The 27,955-nt window shown below is 52.6% G+C and overlaps 1 protein-coding gene across 1 annotated transcript in view; it reads left to right on the top strand.

Moving 5' to 3' along the window:
• Nucleotides 1-18,352, top strand: part of NSG2 (neuronal vesicle trafficking associated 2) — a 57,902-nt gene extending 39,550 nt beyond the window's left edge. The window contains exons 4-5 of the mRNA XM_023617214.2: nucleotides 14,696-14,806; nucleotides 16,552-18,352. Coding sequence (XP_023472982.1) covers nucleotides 14,696-14,806; nucleotides 16,552-16,743 — 303 coding nt within the window. The 3' untranslated portion in view covers nucleotides 16,744-18,352. The remainder of the gene's footprint in view (nucleotides 1-14,695; nucleotides 14,807-16,551) is intronic.
• The last annotated feature ends 9,603 nt before the right edge of the window (nucleotides 18,353-27,955 follow it).

Here is a 27,955-nt window from a genome sequence, read left to right as displayed (position 1 = left end):
AATTCCTAACGCCAGGCTCACCCAGGGATAACCCAGGTCAAGATGCCACAGGGGAGGGGAAGGATGGACCGGACAAGAGATGGCCCAGTCTCCTCCCACGCAGGAAGAATGAGTGCCTTGCCCTCGTGCTGACCCATGAGGCAAGATGTAAAAGAAGAGATCTTCATGGGGCCTGGGCTCTGAGCGGCAGGAAGGGAGGGTTAAGGGCTGGAACCTGGGGCCTGCCTTTAAGGCACAGGGTCTCTCATAAAACATGGCCATTGCATGCCGAGCTCTGGAAGATAAGATCCACAATGCCTCTCCCTTAGGGGGACAGTGAGGAGATCTGTGTCGGAGGTCCCCACGACCACGCAGCTAGCTGAATCACTGGAAGGACTCACAGGACTCGGTGTACAGTGCGCTTGCGGCTGTTTACTGCAGTGCAAGGATACAGCACACAGTCAGAACGGAGAAGGGCGCAGGGGGCAAGGGCCAGAGGACACCCGGCAGGGGCCATCGGAGTCCCACGGGACACGCTTCATTCCCCTGCAATGAGCAGTGACAAGATGTGTGAAATGTTGTCCACCAGGGAACTCACTAGAGGCCTGGGAACCAGGGTTTGTCCTGGGGGCTGGTCATGTAGGCCACCTGCCTGGATGTACCCAGTTCCAGACTCCCAGGAGGCAGGCAGCGGCTCAGCAGGAACCGTGTTTTGGTGCAGTTTCCGCCCAGCGAGCCCTCTTGCTTGTTCTGGGAACGATGAGTACCCTTCTGATCCGGGTTCCCGGACGCCGGCCACGGGCCAGTCGGCACACAGACCTTCGCCAGGCAGCGGCCTCAGGCCCGCTACAGTAACTCTTTTCTGTGAAAACTCCTGCGAGTCTCCTCCCAGGGAGGGAGCGTGTTTCTGTCTATGTGTCTGTGTGTCTGTGTGTCGGGCAGGAGGGTGAAGAGGTGGAAGTCCAGGCAGGGGCTCCTTCCTCCTTGTGGACCAGGCAGCGAGTTGAGAAGTGGGGCAGAAACGCTGCCTCCCGGACACGGCGGCCCTTGGTGCGCAGGGGCTCCCGCCGCATGTGCCTGTGGTGCTGGCAGTGGCAGGCGGCCTTTCTCGCCCTTGCAGGAATCATGGGGAGCCGTGGAGGAGCTTCTCTGGCTCACACTCCCTGCGGGCGTACCCAGCAGTGCCACACGTTGGAACTTGGAGAAGATGGTTTCTAATTTTCCAAACCAATTTTGCTGACCTAATTCTTTTTTTTTTTTATCAACTCTTCTGCCAAGAAAGGGGATTGAGGAATGAAAGTAGCTTAATGGAACAGGCTGTCTGGGCTGCAGGGCTGGCGTCTCCATGGAGATGCAGATGCAGGCTGCGTCTAGACGCTGGTTGGCTGAGAGGCAGTGAGACAGCTGTGCGCCTCCGACAGCAGCTGGGCTGTGGACGGACGGCCCTCTGGGTGGAGGAGATGATGGGCCCTGCTCTGGGGTCTGGCTCTGGGCTTGACAGAAGCAAAGGAATATGGAAGTGAGACCTTCAAAGCTCACTCACGTACTCTTTGCACCAGGCCCAGGCCAAGAGCTGGGCAGGAGGTCACCAAGGCCCAGTTGCTGCCCTGAGGAGCTCACGATCTGGTGCGGTGGTCAAGAAGTCATGATAGGGGCTGGCCCGTGGCCGAGTGGTTAAGTTCGCGCGCTCCGCTGCAGGCGGCCCAGTGTTTTGTTGGTTCAAATCCTGGCCACGGACATGGCACTGCTCATCAAACCACGCTGAGGCAGCATCCCACATGCCACAACCAGAAGGACCCACAATGAAGAATATACAACTATGTACTGGGGAGCTTTGGGGAGAAAAAGGAAAAAAAAATAAAATCTTTAAAAAAAAAAAAAAAAGAAGTCATGATAACCCAGAGCTATGTGAGACTGTGGCCAGGCCAGAGTGTGGGCAAGCCCCGGAGATGTCTCCCTCATGAGGAAAAGACCTGGGAAGGCTTCCTGGTCTGTGTGAGACAGCCCCCCCCCCCCCCAGGGGGTGGCAGTAGAAAGGCATGCCAGCAGCAGAGCCCAGAACTTTCAGGAACTGGGACTGTAGTGTGTATATGTGTATGTGTGTGTCTATGTCTGTGTGTGTCCGTGTGTCTATGAGTGTGTGTGTGTCTGTGTGTGTGTGTGAGCCTGTGTGTATGTGTGTGTGAGGGTTCCTAGGGCAGTAGCAATTGGTGATGTGGGACAGATAAGCAGGGGCCAGATAATGAAGACAGTGCAGTGCCGAGGGAAAAAGTGTGTTTGGATCCAGACAGACCTGGCTTCTAGGTCTTGCTCTACTACTGATGGCCTGGAAAATCCTGACAACTAACCCAACCTCTGCAGTCCTCAGCTTCATCATCTGAAAAGCAGGGCTGTCCACAGTACCCACGTTCTGGGATGCTGGGTAGGACTGAGGGAGAGCGTGCATGTAGATGCAGTATAGTTGACAATCAAGGATGTGAGCTCCTTGCCCTCTCTCTTCAGAAGGCAGACAAAGGATTCTGGCCTTCGTCTTGATCTAACTACAGGCTCCGGGTCACTTGCATCCAAATCTCCTGGACTTTTGTGGAAAATGCTGATTTCTGGGTGTTATGGAGGACCAAGGGAGTCAGCATCTCCAGGTGTAGGAGCCACGACTCTGCATCAGATCAATCTCCTTCGCTGGCACTGACGCTCCATAAAGTCGTAGACCCACGGTGTCAGGACCACCCTGGGCCAGAATGGGATTTTCAGCCCCACCACAAAATGTTCAGAGGGTAATTTAGGAAGATCCCTTTGGTGGCCAGCTGGGACGATGGACTGGCAGCAGGAGGCAGGAGACCAGAGGAGAGATGGCCCACGTCAGAGGTGCTTTCTGCCCCATCAACAGGAATCAACAGCAAACCCTTTAAATAGTAGGACCACAGGCCCTCGGAAGCCCAAAGACAGAGGGCACAGCCCTGCCCTGGACGGGCTGTCACCGGGTTGGGGAGGACAGTCACGGGTAATGGCAGCATAGTGGAACGCCCAGTGGTCCTCATGCTGAGGAGATACCTGAACCAAATGCAGCTTTAATGATGCACGGTTAGAGCGAGAACGGCGATGGCAACCAGAAGCATTCGTTTATCACTCCCGCATTTACGTGGCAACTTGTCTTTTCATTATTCATCTTGGTTGTACCTCATGACAGTTTTGTAGAGGTGAGTGTGATGATTGAGAGCCGTTTTGCAGATGGTGAAGGTGAGGCCTGTCTTGGTTCTGGGTGGTCCAGACTTGGTATGTGAGGATGTTCTACGTGCTCATAGGAAACTGGATGGGTCACAAATGGGTAAAATGAGGAGGAGCAGAAGGAATCAAGATCTATGCACGGATGCACGTGGAGAGGAACAAATGACAAGCGTGTAAAACAGACTTGAAATGGCGGCAGGATTGTAGTGGGTGTGTTTGCTCTTGGATTGCCGATATTGTTCTTATAATAATGGGGCAATTTTTTTTTTTGGGGGGGGGAAGACTAGCCCTGAGCTAACTGCTGCCAATCCTCCTCTTTTTGCTAAGGAAGCCTGGCCCTGAGCTCACATCCGTGCCCATCTTCCTCTACTTTATATGTGGGACGCCTACCACAGCATGGCTTGCCAAGTGGTGCCATGTCTGCACCTGGGATCCGAACCGGCGAACCCAGGGCCACCAAAGCAGAATGTGTGAACTTAACCACTGCGCCACCAGGCCAGCCCTGGGGCAATACATTTTTTAATAAAAATAAACTCTAGTGTAGTTGTAGATTTACTGGCAGTATCACATGGGGCTAGGCACCTGGGCTTCTTAGATAGACCTGAGTTCAAATCCTCACTCTACACTCATATGTGCAGTCATTTCGTCTGCCTCTGATAGACCACCTGTAAGATGGGCACACTGAGAGTAACCACCCCACAGAGTTGCGAGAGCATGAATGATGCTACGCACGTGTGCACTCATGGATGCTGACTAAGGTCACTTCTAAGGGCCTGGCCTACGTTGAGGGCTTCACGCGCTACCGCATTCTGCCTTACAATAGCCGGTGCAAGGTAGCCATCAGCATCGTCCTCATTTTAGAGAGCAGTAAGCCAAGGATTCCCACGGGCCAGTCACTTGCCTTGGGTCACAGAGCAGGTGAGGGGCAGAGCTGGGCTTCGGTCTAGACAGTCTGGTTCCAAAAGCTCCGTTCACTGCTGGTGCTGGCAGAGGGCAGGGGGAGCGAGGGCGTCATCGGGGCAGATCTGTGGCTGTGGCGAGCCCCTCGGTCTCTCCACTCGAGCCCTACTGTCAGGAGCCTTGGGGCTGGCCAGGAGTGCGGCACCGGGTGGCCTAATTCTGTCTCTGGAGTTTCCAGCTGTCAAGTATGAAAGATGGATGTGTGTCGGGCAGCTCTGTTTCTATCTGCCCACAAAGCTTAATTTCCCTGGTGTGAGTGGTTTTATTGCTTTAAGGCTTCCAGGGTTTGCATCCTTCATGAGGAGGGTGGTTTATTGGGTGTTGTGGGGCCGAGATGCTGCAGGGCGTGAATATGAATGAAATTCATGCTTCCTGGCACCATGAGGGTCCTGGGTGAGGGTCCTGGGTGAGGGTCCTGACCCGGCAGACAGCGGGAGGGCTTTTGTTTTTCTCCTCTCTCTTCCTAACTCATGGGATTTCCACATCTGCAGTGATGTGTCCTCCTGGAACAAGTTTACAGTCCGCGTCGCCGTGTTTCATTGCACCATTGCAAGCAAACGCAGCTGCAGGACCGAGAAATAGTTATCCAAAGGCCGGCCGAGGTAGGGGTTAGGACCAAGGGCTGCGGCATCAGACAGTCCAGGCTCCTGTCAGGCTCGGCTGCTTTCATAACCACGTGGCCTCAGACAAGTTACTCTGCACCCTCTGTGCCTCCATTTGCACAGCTGTAAAATGGGAGTAATAACCGAGCTTACAGAGCTAGCATGAGGTCAAAGGAGATAATACTTACAAAGCACCTGACACGGTACCCAGCACATTCTTGAACAGTCCATGAGTGATCGCCATTACTTGTTAAGCCCCTGGGCGGGGACAACACTGGGCAATTGACAGGCATCGTCTCATTTAATCTTCACACTGATTTTGTGGGGTGGAATCTTTCTCCTCTTTTACCAGGTCAGGAAACAGGGGCTCAGAGAGGTGAAGCATCTTGCCCAAGTTCACACAGTTCATCAAAGGCAGAAGCAGGACGGGAATTCTGTTGGGACCGGGCCACAACTACTGCAGAAAACTGCATGGACATTGCCTAGAATGGAACGTCCACTTCTCCCAGCCATCAGAGAGAAGCTTCCCATCTTTTGGGGGCACAGCAGGCAGACAGAGATTGCTGTGAGGGCAACTAATAATTCCTCCAGCATCAGACAAATGACTTCAGGTGACCCAAGGCAGTGGTTTTACCCAGCCACCTTGCCAGGCTGTGGGCCCTGAAGATTCACTATGGGTAGCTCTTTGTGCCAAAAATGAGAGAAAGGGCACGGAGAAGGGAATGTGGCATATGCATTGGCATCTCTCCTACTCTGTGCCAGGTCATCAACTGGCAGCTGGGACCACAGAGACAAAGAACGTCAGGTCCCTGCCCTTATGACACAACAACAGAAGAGACAATCATGATTCGGGGGCTGGGTGTTAAGCAGAGGAGGGAAAAAAGCATGGTAAGTGAGTAAAAGTAAAAGGGAAGTAAAAATGTTAAAAAGAGTAAAAGGCAAGGGAAGGCTTCCCAGAGGAGGCAGCATGTCTTGAGTTGGGTTTTGAAGCATGGCTAGGAGTTCGCCAAGAGAGGTAGGGCTGAAAAGGTACACAAGAGCAATACATGTTGTGAAAATGGCAGTCTTCCTGAGTGGCTGGAGCTATTGAAGTCCGTGCTGAGGAGCACGGCAGATGCTTTGGAGGAATGGAGGAGCTCGCATTTGTAGCACATATGCCAGGCACTGTGGGAGGGCACTGTATTAATTTCCTGGAGCTGCCATAACAAATTACCACAAATCATGCGGTTTAATGCAACAGGAGCTTATAGTTCACAGTTCTGGAGACCAGAAGTCCAAAATCAAGGTGTTGGCAGGGCTACCCTCCCTCTGAAGGCTCCAGGAAGGGATCTTTCCTTTCCTCTTCCAGCTTCTGTGGCTCCGGGTGTCCCTTGGCTCGTAGCTGCATCACGCCGAGCCTGCCTCCTATTCAGACGGCCTCTTCTCATCTCCCTGTGTACGTCTCCTACAGGGGCACTTGTCCTTGGGCTTAGGGCCCACCTCCACAATCCAGGATGGTCTCGTCTCAAGATCCTTAACTTAATTACGTCTACAAAGACCCTTTTTCCAAATAAGGTCATACTTACAGGTTCCAGGGATCAGGACATGGACATATCTCTTGGGGGCCACCATTCAGCTCACGCCAGGGCTTCACATGCGTGATCTGATTTAATCCTTAGAACTCTGAGAGGCAGATACTATTATTATTCCCCTTTTACAGAAGAGGAAACTCACTGAAAGGGGTTAAAGGTAAACTTCATGAGAGCAGGGACCTCCCTGTCCTCCTCGGCGCTGTATGCCCAAGGTGTAGAATGCTCTCTGGCGTATTATAGGTGCTCAGTTAATATTCAGTGAATAAATGCTTTACAAGGAGGATACCGTGGGCTAAGAGCCCAGGCTGTACTTCATAGAGTTAGACTCCTGAGTGTATTAATTAGCTGTGTGACCCAGAGAAAACTAGGTAACCTCTCTGTGCCTTGTCTCCTCATCTAAAAAATGAAGATGTACCTGCCTTGTAGGGCTGCTGTGAGGTTTACAAGAATAAATCTGAGTATGGTGCCGAGAACAGTGCCTGACACATAATCGGTGCTTAATAAAGGGAAGAGTAAAGTATATTCCACACTGCCTCTGGGAGGAGAAGCAGACAAGTGGTGGTTAATTAGGGTGCACTGGGAGAAGTGCCTTAGGGAGCTGCGGCCAGACAGAGGAGGGCTAAACATTGCCTGAAGATGTCTCGGGAAGCCTTCAGGGAAGAGGAGATGCTTGACCTGGGTCCAGGATGAGTAGGGACATGATGGACTGGGAAGTGGAAGCTGGCCTTCTGGCCAGAGGGACCAGCAGGGGCAGGAGCATGGAGGTGGGGGAAGAGGGTGCGTTCAGGCAGTGGGTGGAAGGGGTTGAGGCAGAAGGGGAAATGGAGGTGAAGTTGCGGAGGGCTGTGTCTGCTTTGCTGGGGAGTTCAGACTTGATCCTGTAGATGTGACGGCTCATTCGTCAGGGAAGTAGCGTGACCGGTTGGTTTGTTAGAAAGTCTAGGCTGGCCTGGAAGCTGAGAGGCTGAAGGCCCGGGGAGCAGGGAGGAGACCCCTGCGTCCAGGGGTGAGGCGATGGTGGTCCTACCCCAGCAAGTGATGGTGGAGAGTTGAATAAGCTGCGCCAGAGGCAGAAGCCACCAGAGCTGGCGGCTGACTGGAGCAAGGGCTCCAGGAGAGACGTGGAGGCAGGATGGCTGCAGGAGTGCCAGCTCCCGGGGCGGCGGGCAGAGCTGCCTCCCACACGACTGATGCAAGACGCCGAGGCTGGTTCTGCAGGATGAGTTCCCGGCGTCCTGAGGTGCCTCGGTGCATTGTCTCGCCCTATGTTTTACTAGCTGTGGGACGCTGGGCAAGTCACTTAACCTCTCAGAGCTTCACTTTCTCCATCAATAAAACGGGAATAAAAATTCAACTTGCTTCATGTGATTGTGATAATGTTAGTACACAGCAAGTTCCCAAGAACTCTTAGCCTCGATTATTATTATTCCTATTTCTACTACTATTCCTACCATCTGGAGGTACGGGTCATGGACTCCAGGCTCAGCGCATCTTTGTCAGAGCTGCTAGCTGCATACTCTTAAGTTCTTCCTCTGTTCTCTCTCTGATCTGTGCTCGAAAGCTGGAGGAGAAATCTTGGGCAGGTCTTAGCTGATGCTATCCCAAACCCTGATTGATTTCAAAGTTAAGGTGCTTTTGTCTGAACCTGTGTATGGGTTGGCGGTGGACAGTGGATGGGGTTGCAAATGGGGGAAGGAAGAGAACAAACGCCAAGAGCAGGTGTTTCAGTGCGCCCTCCCCTGTGAACGCAGTGGGGTTTGGACCAGGTTGTCTGTGTGTCTGCTTCTGTATGTCTGGGGGAGGGTGGCTGTGTGTGCGTCAAGACCTTAATTCAATTCAACGTTTCCGTTTAGGAAATGCTTACTGGTCCCCACTCAGTAGGAGTCTCGGTGCCGGCACAGAGCAAAGGATGAGGCGAGCTTGCTGCCCTCGGCAGCCCAGCTGGGGAGGGCTCAGGGGCTGAAGAGGTGAGGCCGACACTGCCTCAGTCAGGGCAGCCCAGGCGGGCGCAGGGACAGAGCATGGGCAGGGCCTCTGGGCTGGACGGGGCGGAGACGTCTCCCTGAAAAGGAAGGACACACTGGAGTTCTAGGCCCGGATCAAGGCTTGGAGAAGCAGGACAGCGGGAGCTCTCGGCGAGCCAGGCTGTGGTGGCCTGAGAGGCTGGAGGGTGGCAGAGGGAGGCAAGGCCGAGCGGGATGTTTCCCTGAAAGCAGTGGGATGACGCTGTAGGAAGCGCCGCTCATGGGCAGGACGAGGGCGATGGACCTTGGTGTCCAAAGCCCCCTCGGGCCTCACGGCAGCGCCCTTGCCCCCGGGCCCCTCCGTCCCAGGCAGACTCTCCTTCCAGGCCCCCTGGGACCCTGAGCTCCTCTCCTTTAGGGTCTCTGGGCTGCCTCGGCCTGGAATGCTCTGGCCCAGAGTCTGCTCGCGCGGGCTCCTGGCCCGGCCCTGCCACCCTGTCTGCATGCTGCCCTCGGATGTGCTGGCCCAGATCCTGTCCAGGGCTTGTTTTTTTTTAAGATTGGCACCTGAGCTAACATCTGTTGCCAATCTTTTTTTTCTCTTCTTCTTCTTCTCTTTCTTCCCAAAGCCCCCCGGTACATAGTTGTATATATTTTAGTTGTGGGTCCTTCTAGTTGTGGCATGTGGGACACAGTGTCAGCCTGGCCTGATGAACGGTGCCACGTCCGCACCCAGGATCTGAACCAGCAACACCCTGGGCTGCCAAAGTGGAGCGCGCGAACTTAACCACTGGGCCATGGGGTTGTCTTACACGTATTTATTCGAGGATTTGATTGTTCAGCGTCCGACCCTCTCCCTGCCCTGGGCTCCAGAGGCCATGACTGTGTGGTGATGTCTGGCTCGCAGTGGGCCCTGTGACAGATTTGTGCTGGTGAACGGGTGGGTGAACGGGTGGGTGAAGTGGAGCCGGAAGCTGGGAGGCTGCTTCCTGTGGTGAGCATCTGTCTCTTAGGGAACCCTCCACTCTGGCCCCAGAGCTAACAAGTAGTTTGTTTCTGGTCTCAGGCTGTTACATTCGAGAGGGGAAACCAAGGGCTTTAGAGCGTCTCTGAGCACTGGCTTCCAGAAACCGAGTCAATGCATCCTGAGGTCCAGCCAGGCTTATGCTGTCCAGAGGTGCCCTGTGGGGAGGGGAGTTCCTCTCCCGGGTCCTCTGAGGCTCACCTTCTGCATCGGGCGCTTGGCTGCAGGGCCTGAGCACTGGGGCCTCTGAATCCATGAGTCCCTGGAGAGGGAGGGGCCAGCTGCAGGATGCCCTGTGGGGATCCGCCTGCAGGAAAAATCTCACCCTAAACCGAATCAGAACCCTCGATCTCCCCACCTGATCCTGACAACCAATGCTGGCTCAGTCACCAAGGATACGGACTCAGCCAAATGTTGTCCCTCCTCCCCGGTCAGCCCCTTCCTCCTGCCCTTTCACCCCGCTCTGCTCACCTCCTTAGGCCGGCAACCCCTTCCACCCCCAGTGCCAGGTCAGCAAGCATTTGGGGCATCCCTTGTGCATCAGCCTCCCCACTGGCCCCTGCCTCCATGTGGCCCCCAGAGACGTCTTTCCCAAACATAATTCTGATCCTGTCACTTTCCTGCTTAAAACTGTCAGGGCTCTCTGTTACCCTGGACAGGGCAAGTTTTAGTCTGGTCCTTCCTTATCGGTTCTCCTCCCACCTACACATGGCCCCAGGCCTCTCTCCCTCACTTGCATCCTCTGGTCCAGCCTTTCCAAACCATAGCACGTTTCCAGAAGGCCCGGCTTCTGCTCTGTGGCAGATGCGACTTCCTCTGCTCAGAACCTCCTTCTCCGCTATCCTAGTGCTCTTCCCTGAAGCCCTTTCCTGTGTCACCTCCCCCAGGAGGCCTTCCCTGATCCCTCCCCCCGCAACCCTGAGGCTGGTTAGGTCCAGCAGCCCCCAGTGCTGATGCCCTCACTTATGGTGTCACCCGTTGCTGTTGCAAGTGCTGGCGTCCATCTGTCCACCTCTCCGTCGCCCTGTAGGCTGTGAGGTCCCAAGGGAGGGCCTGTGCCCGATTCACAGCCCTGTACTCTCTGACTTCCACAGGCTCTTAAAGAGTGACCAGCCTCCAGTTGCTGAAGTTACCAAGATTCAGGACAAGGAGGCAAACCAAGAAAGGTTAAATGCCTAAAATGGCCTCTACTCACCCTAGTTCCTGGGTTAGGTACCCTGTGGCACCGCCCGATCCGAGTTAGCCTTGCTCAGCAGAATCCCTCAGGGTGGGCTGCAGCCCTGGTGTCCAAGTCCGCATCAGACCCTGGACTCTGACAGTCACCGGGGCACCCCACCCAGTGTCTTCATCTGGCAACCACCTGGGGGCTCGGGCTCCACCCCTGTGATTCTGATGGAAGTGGTCGGGGGCGGGGCAGCTTCAGGAGTGTTTACAGAGCTGCTGGCGTGATCCTGAGAAGGTGCAGCCAGCCCGAGAACCACGCAGACCAGTCAAACCGCAGTAGTACTTCTCGCTCCTGGGTGCACATTATAATCACCTGGAGAGTTTATAAAAACACACGTGTCCTGGACCCACCCTCCCTGACCCAGTGAATTAGAATCCACGGGGGTGGTGGCAATCCAGGCACCAGCACTGAATCATTTAAGGGCCTCCCTCCTCCCCTCCCTCCCTCCCCTTTTCCCAGGAACCTTTGCTATGGTCAGCTTGTCGAGTTCTGGGAGCACTGTGGTGAATGAGACCCTGCCTCTCCTAGGCGGGGATGTTAACTCAGGGCTGGTGGAAATGGGAAGAGCCCCCTACAAGGGGAAGCCGTCCCGCGGATGGTCCTGCTGGGCCCTGCTGCACCTCCCAGAGCCTCTGCCTCTCCACCAGCCTGCGCCTGACCTGGGGAAGCAGCCAGCCGTGTCCGGGGACGCCTGTGCTGGGACGTCTTGTCCTGCTCCTGAGTCGACAGGAGGCCTGGGTCTCTGCTCAGTCAGGGCTGGGACTGCACGTGGCTGTTAGGTTGGGGGCATCTGGCTGATGTGGCGGCTGCGTGGCTTCAGCTCTCTACTCTGCTTTGCACATGGGAGGCTGCAGCAACACCTTTGTCTGTGGACGTACCTCTGAGTGGGTCTGCATGCCAGTCTCGTGGGCAGCTCTGGTGAGGGGATGTTAGCAGGAGTTTAAGGTCCCCTTGAGAGAAATAATCAGCCTGGGCTCTGGGCATTTTTTTAAAAATCGAGGTAAAATTCATATAACATGAAATTAACTACTTTCAAGTGAAAAATTCAGTGGCATTTAGTATGTTCACAGTGCTGTGCAACTGCCACCTCTATCGAGGTCCAAAATGTTTTCCTCACCCTGAAAGGAAGCTCTGTTCCTGAAGGCAGCCACTCCCGTTGCCCAGCCCCTGGCGACCAGCACTCTGCCTTCTGTCTCTGTGGATATTCCAGATAAACAGAATCCGACAGCATGCGGCCTGCTGCGTCTGGCTTCTTTCATGTGGCATATTTTCGAGGTCCATCCGCATTTGTAGCATCTACCAGTACTTCATTCCTTTTTATGGCTGAATAATATTCTATTCTGTGCAGAGACCACAGTTTGTTTATCCATTCACTAGTTGATGGATGTTTGGGCTGTTTTCACCTTTAGCTACTGGGAAATCTGGACATTGAAAATTCTTTACGTCTGTACTCCAGACATCTGCTGACTGGGTGTGCCCAGGTCTTCAGCATTGGGTAGTGGTCTTGGGTGGTCCCCTTCCTTGTACTAATCAAATCCCATCTTTGGGGGCTCTAAGGGAGTGTAGGTGTCTTTGAGGTGGCTCTTGCTCCAGATTCCAACCTCTTCTGACACCTCTGTCTCCACATCTTGCCAGGTGATTCCAGTCTCATCTTTGCACCGTCTCACCCCGCACCATCAGCACCCCAATCCTGGGCAGGAGGCCGATGAGCGTGCAGCAGGCTGCTGCTGAGGGTTCAGGGTGCAGATGGATGGGGTGGAGAGCGCACTGCATTGACAATAGTTCAGAACTGAATTTTACATGTCACCATCCAAAAGGCAGAAACACTTTTTCTCTGTACTCTCATTAACACTTCTGACACCAAATGTGCGGGGGCTTTTCCACGAGCAATTCTCCAATTCTGAGTGGACGCTGCCTGGATGTCCTACAATTTAACTCAACTCCGACCCTAACTGCCCGGATTTAGCACAGACGCACAGGTTAAGGGCTCGGTCCCACAGGACTACCGACGCTTTAGATTCGAGTCGCAAGGCCCAGGTTGTCATCTGTACTTCTGACCGACAGACTATTAATTGAGGGTTCCTACAACCTCCTCAGGTTCAATAATTTGCTAGAATGGTTCACAGAACTCAGGAAAGTGCTTTACTTATTAGAAAGGAAGTTAAAGGATACAGATGAACAGATGAGGAGATACATAGGGCGAGGTCTGGAAGGGTCCTGAGCCCAGGAGCTTCCGTCCCCATGGAGTCTGGGGTGCACCATGCTCCCGGATGTGTTCTTGTTCACCAACCGGGAAGCTCTCTGAACCCCTTCAGTTAGGGTTTGCGTGGAGGCCTCATTACATAGGCATGGCTGCTTAAGTCATTGGCCCTGGTGCCTGAACTCAATCTCTAGTCCCGCTCGCCTCCCCAGGTTAGCAGGGTGGGGCTCAAAGTTCCATCCTTCTAATCACATGCGTGGTTCCCCTGGCAACCAACCCTCATCCTTAGGGGCTTTCCAAAAGTACCTCATTAACATAAACCCAAGAGTGGTTGGAAGGAGCTTGCTATGAATAGTAAAAGAGTCTCCTTTCACCTGGGTAGATGTGAGCTATTTCAGGAACCGGGAATAAAACCAGATAGAATAACAAAAGATGTTTCTATCCTGAGGAAATTGCAAGGGTTTTAGAAGCTCTGTGCCAGGAACCAGGAACAAGACCAAATATATATGTTTCTTATTATATCACAATAGCACACTGTCCTGTAACTTCATATACACACCCGCACAGGGTGTTTCTCATGTTTAGCGTCTGCCCACGGGATTCAGACAGACGCCTGCCATATCCATCTTCCTCTTTTCCTTTTCAAGTTCCTCCCATCCAGTATTTAAAGCTGCCAACAAGCACCTCCATTTGTTTGGAGCAATGTAGACTTCTGTCTCCTCCTGTTCTCATAAACCACGTCCTGGGGTGGGAAGGAGGTGGGCTGAGCACCCCCAAGGCTAACTTTATTTTTCTTCTGAATCAAAATGGACTTTCTCTCCATGAGAGGGATTCCGCCATATTTCTAGGAAAACTGACTCAAAAGGCCACCAGCTTTTAAAAATAATAGGAAAAAAATTCTGCTTATAACACAAGGTGCCCAGTGTCATGGGAGTTACCCTACCCCTTTGTCCACAGGCGGTGGGGTGGGGCCAGTGCAGGCCTGGAGGTGCCAGAAATGACCCATTGACTCCTCTCTGGTAAATCCTGATGGTGTCCCCAGTCTGTTTGGTGTTGCACTATTTTTTAAAACTTACTTGTAGATAATGGGTAGGAGCTGGACTTTTCCTATGAATGATTTGGAGAACATTAGATGCTTTTGAGAAGACAAGGGATGTGCCTTGACTTACCTTTTGAAAGGACCTCTGGTTGCTGCATGCATACACCATAGGGGTTGAGGAGGCCCCTGGTTAGAAGGCCATCTCCACACTGCGGGTGAGAGATGACGATGGCTTGGGTCAGGGTGCAGATGATCGAGTGAAAGAAGCAGTCAGATCAAGGAGGCATCTGAAGGCAGAAATGATAGGTTCTGCTGGTGGATTGGACGTAGGATGTGAGGAAAAGGGAACATCAAAGACGATATCAAGGCTTTTGGCCTGAGCGGCTGCAGGTGGAGCTGACATTTCCTGACCTGGGGAAAAATGCAGGTGGAGCAGGTTTGGGGTGGGACGAGAGCAGAAGTTTGGGCTGGGAACCTGTCTACGGTGCCTGCTGGACATCCAAGTGGAGGTGAAATAAGGGGTCGCTACCTGAGATTGGAATTCAGAAGGGGCAGCAGGGCTGGTGTGGGGGAAGACGGGAACACCAGAAGCGACAGTTTAATGGTCACCCTCCACGCCCCCACAGTTAACCGAAAAAGTAAGTGGGGGGGAAATCATACACCGAGCCAAGAAGGAGCTTCAGAGAGTGTCCGGCAGAGGGGGGAAACCGAGGCCCAAAGAGTGCAGGTGCTTTGCTCAGGGTCACACTGCAAGTTAGTGACAGAGCCAGTTCTCTGGGGTCCGGGCACCTCCTACTCTTTCTGCCATGCCAGGCTGCCGGCCGGCGCTGGGATCCGAAGGCTGCGCGTGTGGACTGAAGGCAGGCAGGCAGAGGCTGGATGACGCTCCGTTTTGTTCTCCTCCAGGTCACCATCCTCGTCAGCCTGGCCCTCGCTTTCCTTGCCTGCATCGTGTTCCTCGTGGTTTATAAAGCCTTCACCTATGACCACAGCTGCCCAGAGGGATTTGTCTATAAGGTAAGGGGTCCCAACAGGTGAGTGGCCGGGGTCACTGTCAACTTCAATTAGAGGGTTTATCGACATCTTCTTTGCATTGGCATCCAAATTCTAGGTATGGCAACCTCTGCCGACTGTTTAAAATTCAGTGTGTGTCTAGCAGGGAGCTTCCAAGCTTTCAGGAAGGACTTGGTCCCCCTTAGGCAGTGGAGCTTCTCTTCCCAGTTGGGATCTGCAGGCAGGAGTCAGGAGGTGGTCCGGCTTCGGGGTCAGGGAGCGCACCCTCCTGCTTGAGAGACACTGTTCCATTTCCAGAAATCTCGGCCCTGGCGCGAGTCTTCCTGGTTTCCTGACTGGTTCCCTACCCCTGCGTCGGCCCGCAGAGATGTGAAGACGGGGACCGGGGCTTCTGAGGTGGTCTTCTGCAGTCCTGCAGCTGGGCCCTTGCCCCTGACCCTGGCTGGCTCTCATTGTGCTCCTTCCCTTGAAGAACTGAACCATTTGTATGACTTCAGGGTGTCTCCTTGCCCCTCTGAGCCTCAGGTTTCTTGCCTGCAAAGTGGGCATTAATAATGCCTGCCCGCAGGGTTTTGGTGAGGCCTTAAGGAGAGAATTTCAGTAAAATCAGTTGGCAAAGGGCCAGCTAGGGGCCGGCCCGGTGGCGCAGCGGTTAAGTTCACACGCTCCACTTCTCAGTGGCCCAGGGTTCGTGGGTTCGGATCCCGGGTGTGGACATGGCACCATTTGGCACGCCATGCTGTGGTAGGCGTCCCACATATAAAGTAGAGGAAGATGGGCACGGATGTTAGCTCAGGGCCAGTCTTCTTCAGCAAAAAGAGGAGGACTGGCAGTAGTTAGCTCAGGGCTAATCTTCCTCAAAAAAAATAAAAAAGGGCCTGCTAGATGATGGGCTATAGATGGGACGGACAGAAGAGGTCCATCGAATACCACGACTCTGGGCCCTTTGTCAGGTGGCCTTGCATTATTGACTGTAAGTGGTGTGGAAAGCTGAAAACAAGACACGATTTTGTTTGAAGGGTCATAAAAGTATGGCCAGTGTTGGTTACAGAGTTGCTGTATTCCTAGTACCTAGAATAGTGCCTGGCACATCAGAGGTGCTGAATAAATTAATAAATGCTTGGTTTCTTTGTCTATCCTTTACCTATTTAATTCTTTTTTTGGAATATATTCTAAGGACACACAGAGCTGCAGAGAAATCTTAAGGTTCATTCAGTAGTCTGGTAGTCATAATATTGGTGTTATTTTGTGACGTTTTGATATGCAAATATAGGATAAGGCAAATACACAATTACATCAATGTTGTTAGGAAACAAGACTTTTGATGGAACAGAAAAGAGAAAAGAGTTACAAGTATAAAATCAAGGAAATAAAATAGATGCAGCCGTTGGCTGTGGGCAGTGGCCCAGAGAAGCAGTTGGGCGATGGGTGAATCAGCCAGATAAAGAGGATCTGGGGGCTGCCAACTGTGTCCACTACAGCCACCCAGGCAGCAAGCGGAGGAGGTTGGCCTTGAAGTCGTATCAGTGTCAGGTTCGTTTCTTCTGGCTTCAAGTGGGTGGCAGCTTTGATGATGGGGTTGATGTTGGGGAATGCCTGCTGTGTGCCAGGCCCAAGCCAGGTGCTGTCACCTGCTGTCTGGCTGAGAGCCTGGTGTGGCTGTGGCCCCCAGGTGGGGCGGCCGTGTTGCAGGGTGGGTTGGAAGCAGTCTGCTGAGCTGTCCCTGACTCTCTCTCTCTCTTCCCCAGCACAAGCGCTGTATCCCGGCCTCCCTGGATGCTTACTACTCATCCCAGGACCCCAACTCCAGAAGCCGCTTCTACACGGTCATCAGCCATTACAGTGTGGCCAAGCAGAGCACTGCTCGGGCCATCGGGCCTTGGCTGTCGGCGGCCGCCGTCATCCATGAGCCCAAGCCGCCCAAGACCCAGGGCCATTAGAGGCCCACCCCAGCCAGAGTGGAGGGGGAGAGGGGGACCCCGTTGGCTAAGCCAACTCCAGTTACAAGACAACACTGTACTCCTGGGATGCGGGGGCGGGGGCGGGGCCGGGGGTGGGTGGGGGGAACTCACCGAAAATATCGTGCACTGGAGTTGTCTGAATTGATATTTCTTTCCGTCCTTTGGTATTGTTGATCCGTCCCCAGTCAGGCTCATGTACAAAGGCATGTTTCGTGTTGATTGTTCCCATGTAAGATATTTTCAAAGCCACTGCTTATTATTTGTTAGGAAAATTTAAAAACAGAAAAAGAAAGGAACAAAGAAAATGAACGAAAAAGGGTTTAAACTGGCTGCATCTGGAAGATGGTGAAAGGCAGAGCGCACCCTGGGCTTCTGAGGGGAGGAATCGTAGCTTCAGCGCGGGCTTCTCAAGGAAGGTAGCGAACACACAGTGACCCGGGCGCCGGCTCTTGGTTGGCCTCCGTGTGCAGGAGAGGAACACAGGAGTTGGGACCTGCCGAGGGGCAGAGAAGGACTGGTTTCCGCATTAGTAAGCCCGGGACGCACACAACCCGAAGTGGAAGGCAGCCACCACGGGTGTATTTCGCAAGGTTAGCACAAACCCGTGTGTGCGGGCACGCCAGCTAGAGCCCAGGCCCAGCCCCGCGGCCGGGGAGGGTGGGTGTGAGCGGACTGAGCAGCGGGCAGCCTCTGCGTTTTTCCTGTGTTTCTAGGGCCACACCTGGGCGATGCCCACGTTGAGGAGAAGGCAGAGGGCAAGCAGAGAGGGCAGGAGAGGCTGCAGGAAGAGGCAAGGCCAGGACAGGCATGTGACATCTGGCCACACTATGAGCACAGGCACCCAACTTTTCAAATTTTTGTTTGTTGTTTCCCAGAGTGAGTGCTGATGACAATAGGAAGAACAATAAGGGTCATAACAGGAAGCTCAGGTGACAGCCAGGCAGATTTTAAGACTGGGGCTGCAGCAATGCCAGATCATTCTAAAGGAAGCTGAAAAACGTGACCGTTTTTGCCCATTCTGTTGTGTTGACAGGGGACATTCGTCCAAGCTCCCCAAGCTGCTTCTAGAAGCTCCTGACCAGGAGGTAGCATCGAGGGTTGGCAGGCCTCCCACTGTCCTGGAGCCACATCGGGCGCTCCCACGCGGCTCTCCTGCGAATGTTTCGGGGAGGCCCACTCTGTGCGGTGTTGGCTCCAGGCCCAATGGGGCCAGAACTGACAGGAGACTTGGTTATTTGAGATGTGGTCCTGTTTCCCCATGAGGCTCTGACAGGCCATGTACCGGGCATTTTCTGGTGGCTTGCTATGTTGCCAAAACCTTCATACGCAGCAGCTGGGTGGCTGACTAGCATAGCTCGAACTATCCTGCCAAACGCTCTCATCCGACCCCCCACCCCCATCGCCTGGAGTCACCTGTAAATTCATTTGTCATCTGAAGCGGAATAACAAATTGTCCCCAGCAAAACCGCTGAGCGCTTTATAATTTTGTGGTGTATTTTTGTCAGTAGGTAGCAGAGGCTGAAGTATTTTTTGGTGTAATTCTTGAACTTTTCTGACAGGAAACAAATAAAGATAGATGTGTCTGAGACCCTTGATTTTCCTTTGCAACTTTCTTTACTTTCTGCTCAGTGAGCCCGGCCAGGAAAATGCTGGGGGCAGGGGTCCCAAGGACAGGGTGGGCTCTGGAGGCAAGTGTCCTGTTAGGCTGGAGCCGGAATTGGACTGCGGGGGACCCTCCATCCTCAGGCCACGGGGCCTGAAATGAAGCTGAGGTCAGAAGCCAGGACCAAGAGATGTGGGCTACTGGTTGTGCAGCCCAACGTCCTTCACCCTGAGAGCATCTGCTGAGCACCTCCTGAGGGCCAGGCTGTGCTGGGTGCGGGGCATTCTGTGGTGAAGGACCCGCATTCACTGACCCGAAGTCTGGAGGTGGAGGGGGATGTGGAAACAGACATTGGCCAAAGAAGTCTGCGGGTGCCTTTGACAGAAGACAATCGGCCAGTAGCCAACAGCTTGAGGAGGAAGATGATGAGCGATGATGGGGCCCTCTTCATAATTAGCTCATTTAAGGCTTATTATAACCTTAGCAGATGGGAGTTATTGATCCCCATTTGACAGATGGAGAGACTGAGGCTCTGAGGATGAAGAGATGCCCTAGGCCTTCAGGGATGAGCTGGAATCTGACCCCGGGTGTGTGTGACTCCTTGGCCCCCTTGACTGCTCCTGTAAGATCCTGAGCAACGCTGTCAAGCTCGTAGTTCACTCCTCAGAAAGTTGAGTCAAGGTATCACAAAAGCGAGCTGAGCTATTCTCAGCCAGAACTCAGTGTCAATGGCTCACGTCAAGGATAGCAAACACTTAAACGCCTCTGCTATGGGCCGTGTCCTGAGGGATTTGCGTGTCTTACTTCATACAACCCTCTTGCCAATTCCGGGAGGGGGCACCCCCATCATCAACATCCTTGTCTTCATCATGGCCCCCATTTTGAGATGAAGGCACTGAGCCTCACAGCAGCTCGCAAAAGGTCATGCGGTTAGGAAGCAGCCCGGCTGTGATTCCAGCCCACACGTTTTGGTACCAGCATCTTAGCCACGGTGCCATTGGGCAGTGCCGCTCGTGGCTGCAGTTTGCTTCCAGTTCATAGTCTGCGTTCACAACTCTTCTCTCACTGAGATGGCGGGCCCTTGGAGGCAGAGTCCAGGACTGACTTTGGGCAGAGCTAGGGCTGGAGGCTCTAAGCTGCTGACTGCACAAGGAGCTGGGCCCTGATGTGCACGCTGGCGGGAAGGAGGGGAAGAGAGCAGTGCGCCTGCCCTCTGGGTGGCACAGGGCTGCGCACGGGCTTCAGACAGGCTGGCCTGTGCCGTAAAGCCCTGGAGTCCAGCCTCTCTGTCGGGAACAGTGCCGGGAAGGACAGGGCGGGCTCTGGGCTGGCTTCCCGCTCGCGGAGGCAGGCGGATCCATATGGCCAACGCACAAACACCCACGATGTTTTTCAATTACACAAAGTCAGCTAACGACTTAATGAACACATGTTCAAACATTCTGTCATAAATGGATTTGCCACTCCATTGCCTCAAAAAATAAACCAAAGCTATCTTTGCTCTGGAATGAACAGGCTATGGGTGTGTGACTGGAAAGAAGGGAGGATAGAAGGGATGGAAAAGGACGACAGACATTTCTGCTTTCAGCAGCAACCCTGGGGCCATGTGCTATTCCTGGTGGAGTCAGAATTTTCTCATCCCAAAATAGGAGGATGCTGAACTCCCCCCATGAATGCCCAAGGAGAGGAAGATTAGTTCTAGAAGAGTTTAACCAAAGGGGGTTTGGCCGGGGAAAGCTCCTCTGGTTTTTGGAGGATGGGGTTTCGCAGAGCAGAGCGCTGCTGGCAGACAGAGGGTCGGGGGAGACACGGAGCCATGATGGAAACAGCACCCTGGTTCGGAGAACAAGCTCTCTTTGTGGCTTTTGCCCACTTTTTAATCTCCCCACCAACCCTGGGAAGCTGTCTCCTGAGAGGCTCACAGTTGACAGGGAGACGATCCTGGACTGAAGCTGTGCAGGGGAGGGCGTGGGCAGAGTTCCGAGGAGGGCAGTGTGGCAGAGCGGGGGCTGCCAGCGGTCCTTGGAGGAACTGGTCTTGGAACCAGGCCTTGAAGACTGGGTTGCATTTTGAAGGGAAGAATTCCGGAGGGTGGAGAGAAGACCCCCACAGAGCCACTCTGTCCCCAGTACTGGGAAGAGCAACATAAAGAAGCCCAGGGCCGCCCCTCGCAATGCTTCTGGGATGGTTCCCCTGTGGCAGTGCTGGATGCAAAGACTGGCTAGGCACAGGAAGCTGCCACCGCTCCCCTGGGGGCTCATGAGAGCGAGGGGGAAGAAGGCAAAGAACAGACAATAGCCGGGCCTTGGGGAAGGCGGTGGTGGCGCCCGGGGCAATCCCAGCTGTTAATCAGGTTAGAAGATGTTTAGGGAGAAGTATGTTTTCCTGGAAAATTGAAAGATCACCTGTCGGAAATGCTGTCGATCAATAACCCTGCCCCCCCTCGCCTATAATGTGCACTAACCCGATTGGAGACTCATGTGAAAGAAGAAGAGAGAAATCCCCCGGTAATGTTTCCAAGAAACACAGAACACCACCTCTTAAAAAAAACAACAGCGCTTCTGAACAGTTGAGGGAAAAGGTCTGGTTTCCTTGGCAACATCAATGGTGGTCCCCAAAGATCAGACTCAGTCTGGTGGGGGGGGAATGTGGGGTGGTAGGAGTGGGGGTGCGAGGGGGTGTGTGGGGTGGAGGGGTGTATTTGATTCTGCCCTTTTGTCAGAAATCATCTGTTTCTGAGATTCCAGACCCAGAGTCATTACTCAAAGTTGCCCTCAAAGATGGCCTCCCCTCTCTCCAGACCCTCTTTGCCTTTCTCTCTACTCTCTTTCTCTCTCTCTCTTTTTCCATCTGTCCTTGTCTTTCTCTGTCTCTGCCTCTCTGTCTTCTTCCAGGGGAATGGCGTCCAGAGGCTGTGGACTGACTTGATGTAATCTGTGCTCCAATTCCAGGTCCCTGGTGAGCGCTGTGCTGGGTCAGGGCCTGGTGTGGGTGGGGCACGTGCAGAGGGAGGGGAGCACTCTTGGGAGGAGCTCGTCTCCAGGCTCTGCTCCTCCTCCTGCATCTGCGGCCTTGGCCAACTCCCTTCTCTCTAAGCTTCAGCTTCCCCATCTTTAAAATAGGGATAGTAATCGTACCTATGTGGTTTTGCAAGAATTCAGTGGAATAATCTTTAAAGAATTACCTGCAAAAGGCACTCAACAAATTGTAGCTACTGTATCTTGAATAAGTCTCTCATTCAGCCTCAGTTTCCTCATCTGTAAAGTGGAATTATTTATAAATAACCCCTCCCCTCATAGGGTTCTTGTGGCTTAAAATACAGCAGTGGCTGTGAAGTGCCCCCAACACAGAAATCCGTTACCTCCCCCGCTTTAGGAAGCTCTGGGACGCGGCCTCCTTCCTTCCAGGCCTGCCTTACGCCCCCATCATGGGTGTCCCATTTTCCTCATCTCTACTCACAGTTTCCAAATGTCACATTTAGTTATGCAAATATATCATTTTTAATGATAACATTAATTTAAAGTATTGCTTTGAGGTCTCTGTCATGTTTCCTGAAACAATTTTAACCAAACTCTTTACCTGCATCAAAAAAAAAAAAAAAACTACAGACTTGATTCAGATCTCACAGTTTTCCACTAAAATCCATTTTCTCCTCCAAGATCTGTTCCAGGACCCTGCATTGCATTTAGCTGTGTCCTTAGTCTTCTTCAATCTGTGACAGTTCCACAGTCTTACCTTGTCTCTCACGACCTTGACACTTTTGAAGGGTGCTGCTCAGGTGTTTTGAGGATTCCGCTCAGTCTGGCTTGTCTGGTGGCCGCCCACAGTTACGGTGAGGAGATGGCCTGTGGGGAAGAACCCAGAGACTCAGAGCATCGCGGCAGGGGTGCGGGAGTTTGAGCCGTCTTATTCCTGGTGATGTCAACCTCAATGTTGCTATTTTTCCCTTTGTAATTAGTAACAAACTGGGGAGAAGGTGCTTTGATGATGTACAGATAACCTGTATCCCCTTAAACTTCCACACACTAATTTTAGCATTCATCAGGGGGTCTTGCCCACAGCGACCACTACTGTAGTGTTCTTATAGTAATTTCTATTTCCCTCATTTCTTCTAGGTTTAGTAATTGGAATTCTGCAAGGAAGAGTTGCCCCTTCTCCCCATTTATTTACTTATTCAATCATCTGTTTATATTAATATGGATGCATGGATATTTATTTATTCTTTGGGTTTTAATCAAATATTATCTTTATTTATTTTGTTGCTCAAATCATTTCAGCTTATGTCATTGGGAATACTTTCAGGTCAGCTCCTGTGTTCTTTTGACACTTTTTCTTGGCACATTCTTATTTTCCAGCACCACAAGATGCTCCAGGCTCATCTTGTATTTTCCCTTTCCTAGTCTTGGAATCAACCACGCCTCCCAGGAGCCCTGGTTCCTTTTTTTTTTTTTCTGCTTTATCTCCCCAAACCACCCCCGTACACAGTTGTATATCTTAGTTGCAGATCCTTCTAGTTGTGGGATGTGGGACGCCGCCTCAACGTAGCCTGACGAGCAGTACCATGCCAGCACCCAGGATCCGAACCCTGGGCCGTGCAGCGGAGCGCGCGAACTCAGCCACTGGGCCACGGAGCCGGCCCCCCAGTTCCTTTGATTGAGGAGTGGTATTCAGAACTAAGATGTGGCTGTTAGGTGTGGTCATTGCTCCGCGGGAATCACTGCTTCCAGGGCCTCTCAGTAGGCAGAGTTAGGGAATTATGGGTGCGTCCTAGCCCGCGTACACACACATCTCTCTCTCTCTCTTTATCTGTCTATCCATCATCTACCTACCTATCATCTGTCCATCTATCAAATCGAACCCACATGACTTTATTTTCCTACCCGTTGCCAGTGCAAAACTGAAGGATTTGTTCTAACATTCCCTCTGCTTCCTTGTAACTTCTGTCTCTGACTGTGGAAAATCCGACTATTATCTACCATAGATTTACTTATCCGTTCGTCTCTAGTATACCTGTAAAGTTGTTTCAGATAAGGCATGTTTTTGACGTTTAGAATTTCTGACATCTCTAAGAACGGTTTTTGAGTCATTAACTTTGTGTGTTGGTGTATATCATTCGCCTTTGTGTGTAACCATCAAGACTCAGAGAGGGAGCCACTTGTTTTCTGAAGGCTGACAATTTTGGAGGGGTCATTGTATTGGGTTATATTTAAGCTGAGTTTCCCAGGTCCTCCCCACTGAGAGCAATGATGGGATCCTATTAACGCTTATACCTAAATGTCATAGACATCTGCCCCCATTTGCTCACGGAGGATTCCAGCCCCTTCCCCGGCCCAGGTGGAGTCTCACCTGTGCTCGAGAACAGGTGTGGAGCTGCTGGGCTCTGCTGCCTGGCTGAGCTCCGTGGATGCCCCCGACGTGCTCAGACAGATGGGCAGTGTCACGGATGCCCTACAGTGCGGGTAGTGTCCAGTTTCCTCATGCTCAGTGGAGTAAGGTGAGAAGACGTGCTCCTCCCTTTGAATTTCACTCTATTATCAGGAGCCCACTGCAGGATGGCTAGTGCCTGTCCTACAGAATTTTACCCCAAACAACGCTTTCATTCTGTTATATCCACAGCACCCCTACCTCCTCTGGGCTCTACATGGGACCCCTACATGAAGCCATGGGGGCTGCCCTGAAAGCCAAATATGAGTGACAGCTGTCCTGCTTGGGTTGTAAGTAAATGGTCACCCTAACTGCTCGCATCTGGACTCATGGCAGACTGCGAATCAGTCACATCGCTCTTTCTCACGGAGCCCTGCTGCAGCCGGATAATCTTTCCCCACACCAGTTCTCCATGCTCCCTCTGCTACTCAATTTGATGCCAATGGTGACAGAGATTGCTGGTTCTCTAGAAAGTTCCACTACCTCTTTCCAGAGCACGGAGTTGTCACCAGGGGGGACTTGACTGGTGAAGGATCATCTTTCCCAGCCCTTCTTGCTTCCAAGCTTGATTATATACCATTCAAATGTGAGTGGAAGTGATGTGTGTCACTTCTAGGCTGGCACTTTTAAGCAGATGGTGGGGCTTCTCAGCTCTCTTCCTTCGCACTCCTCCCTGCTCTGCAGTGTCTGGAAGCTGAGGATTCTCAGGCCTGAGCGGATGATGGAGCCATGACATGGAAGGAGCCTGGGTCCCTGAATCTCCATGTGCCGGAGAGCCACTTGACACCATTGGGCCATTACATGACTGAAAAACAATTTTTATAGTGTTATTAATGAAATTTTGGATTTTATTTGTTACAGCAGAAAGAATTACCCTCACCAATACACAAATGAAATCCGCTTTCCAGCTGGACTCCATGACTTGTTTAGGCTTGGCTGCGACACTAGCTAGGCCTCACCACAGCGTAGGCTCATGACACCAGCTCCCTCAGATGAGCTCTCTCCAGAAAGTTCCTCAGCCCCCAAGCAATCTCATCCATCAAGCACATTCTAGTTCATGCTTTAGGACTCAGTTCGGGTGTCCCCTTCTCTGTGAAGTCTTCCCTGGACCTCCCCAAACTGGGCAAGATCCTCCACTGTAGTCCCCCCAAATCCTGTGTATCTCTGTGTCACAAAGTTATCACAATCTGTTTGTGTCATCAGATTACTTGTCTGTGAACTCCTGGATGGATGGTGAAAAAAAATGCCTCTATATCAATAACTCCTAAATGTCTGTCTCCAGTCCGGATCTTTCTCCTGAGAGTCACACCTGTGTCCGTCTCTTCCTGCTCAGCATCTCTAATTGAATGTCCTTGCAGGCACCTCAGAGTCAGTATGTGTCCTCAGACCTTCATCATATTTCCCCAAATAGGCTTTATTTCCCACGTCCCTTAAATCGGGTGATGACGTCACCAACTACTCAGCCTTTCAGAGTGGAAACCTCCCTTTATATCAGCCAACATCTTGTTGGCCGCTGAGCCCTGACCATTCCACTTTCACACTGTGGCTTGAACCTGCCCCTTCCTCTGCCAGAACCCGAGTTCTGGTCCTCCTCACTCCTCCCCCAGGCAGCCCCCTCAGTCTCCCTCCTTCAGGGTCCCGTCCCACACATCCTTCTCATTGGCTTAAACCGACCCTGTCACTCCCCTGCCTCTAGCCTCTTGGTGGCTCCTCCTGGCCCTCAGGAGTAAATCGGCTCTCCTTACCTGGCATTGAAAGCCCACTGCATTCTGAGCCCTGGCTTCTCCTACGCCCTCGTGTCCCCCATGGGCCATCCTCCCCTCCCACCCACACTCAGGCCCATCAAGCTGGCCCCTCCCAGCACCCACAGCCTCCAATGCCCTTTGAGCTGCTATATATTTTGGAGATTAAGGTTCTGTTTTTTCACTCCCTCTTCCCTCCTCACCACACCAGATGGAAACAGGTAATGTCCCTGAGCTGATTGTGTGGGAAAAGGATACCACGCGGAAGAAAGTAGGGAACGCTTTCCCGACCCTCTTGCTTTTGTTTCCAAGATCTGCTCCACAGAGGGGAGGCAATTCCTGGGTAGCATGAAGTATCTTGAAGAAACGTGGAGGAAGATCTGCCTCATTCCAGAAAGGACCCCCTGGGCTGAAGGGAGCAGGGGATAGAGCAGAAAGCTTGGGGCTTTCCGAGGGGACGGGGACCCTGCATGGTGCTCACCAGGTGACGCCCACAGGGGCACCGAGGCTCCAGAGAGGAAAGGCTATCACATGTCCAGGAGGATGGACGGCCTCCCAGAACACTGTAGGGGTCCGTGTGCAGCTCAGACACAGAGCGAAGGGGGCATGGAGATGGGCACACTTGGTCTCTAAGAGACACCCAAGATTCGAGAGCAAAATTCCTTGAAGGACTGAGGCTATGTCTCCTGCTGGCCCAGCAGAACAGGGGCTTGAAATAGAAATCAAATTGAGTTGGGGGAAAAGGAGGTCTTGCCCACCTGAACTCATGGAGTGAGGTTTGTGTCCTTGGGCTCTTCTCCCCACGTTCATCTCTCCAGTGTTCATTCGCTCTCTCTGCTTCAGACTTTGATCCAGACTTTCTCTGACTGAGTTAGCCCCTCCTCTGGGCCTCCACAGCATCTTATCCATCCCTCTACTATATTACTTATTTTATAACTGCTTGGTCACTCAGTAGACTATGTAGTAGGTGTTATTATTATCGTTTCATTTTATGGATAAAGAAACAGAGGCTCAGAGAGGTCAGGTGCTGGGGGTTGAACCCACCCTGCTGCTCTAGCGCCTGTGCATGGGCCTCTGCATCCCTGTAGGGAGTCCCTTTGTGCCCACCCTGCCACCCTCCATCTGCCTTGCCGCCCTCCGCCTTGCAGTGCTGGAGGCTGGAGGCCCCGCCCCATCTCCCGCAGGACAAACAGCATTCACTTGCCTCTCTATGTTGGTAATTTAGTGCCTTCTATGCAAATTGTCCAACTAATTAAATAAGAAAAAACAACACGATTCACACCAATGAGCTCTTGAAAGAGAAAATGAAGGAGCTGTCAGCGAATCCATGGCATCAGAGAGTCCTGGGCTAGGAGTGAGTTGACCTGGGTCTGAACCCCAGCTCCGCTGCTCTGTCTCTGGGACCTCAGGCAGGTCGCATCGCCTCTCTGAGACTCACTTTCCTCATCTGTGAAGTGATGGCTGCTGGAAGGTCATTTGAGAAAGTATTCAAATGTGTGGGGCACTCCATGTACTGTGGAAGTACGGGAAGAATATGCTTTTGCATTAAATTGCAGAAAAACACCAAGTGGTCTGCACCTCCTCCGAAGGGCTTGAGAGTATGTGGTCACACTGCTGGAAACTCATGGAGTCACGACCTAAGCCAGGCCTGCTAGAGTCTGTTGTGGATTGAAATGTGTCCCCCGAAAAAAAATATGCTGAAGTCCTAACCCCCAGGACCTCAAAATGTGACCTTATTAGGAAACAGGGTCTTTACGGAGGTAATCAAGGTCAAATGAGGTCACTGAGTGGGCCCTAGTCCAGTGTGACTGGTGTCCTTCTTTTAAAAAGGGGAAATTTTTAAAAAGGGGAAATTTAGACCCAGGGCGAACCGCTTTGTGAAGGTGGAGGATTGGAGCGACGCATCTACAAACCAAGGCACGCCCAAGACTGCGGCGAGGCAGCAGGAGCTAAGGGAGAGGCCCAGAGCAGACGCTCCCTCACAGCCCCGGAGGAAACAGCCTCGCCAACACCTTGATCCCAGACTTCCAGCCTCCAGAACTGTCATGCTTGTTGCCGCAGCCCTAGCAAAGCAGTATGGACCCCAAAGGCTGTGTTCTTTCTCCGAGCTGCATGCTACAGCTATTCATTGTGTAGTCGTTGTAACGAATGAATACAAACCTGAGTGAATCTATCCGATTTGGTGTTTGCTGACCACCTCCACATGCTGGGTTTCTGCTAGGAACTGGGGAGCCAGCAAGACTCAAATGCAGACCCCACCTTCAGGGTGATCGTGATAGATGCCAAACACATGCAGCTCCAAAGTGATGCTCTTTTCATTCTTTGAAATGTCTCACAGCATTGAGGCAGGGTGCACGCTGTCTGGATCAGCTGCTGGGGACTCTGATGGAAGGACCGGGTCTCACCCTCACAGAGCTCCCAG

The sequence above is a fragment of the Equus caballus genome, chromosome 14 (genome assembly GCF_041296265.1).
Source record: "Equus caballus isolate H_3958 breed thoroughbred chromosome 14, TB-T2T, whole genome shotgun sequence".
Taxonomy (NCBI): Eukaryota; Metazoa; Chordata; class Mammalia; order Perissodactyla; family Equidae; genus Equus; species Equus caballus.
This window is presented reverse-complemented; position numbering and strand designations above follow the sequence as displayed.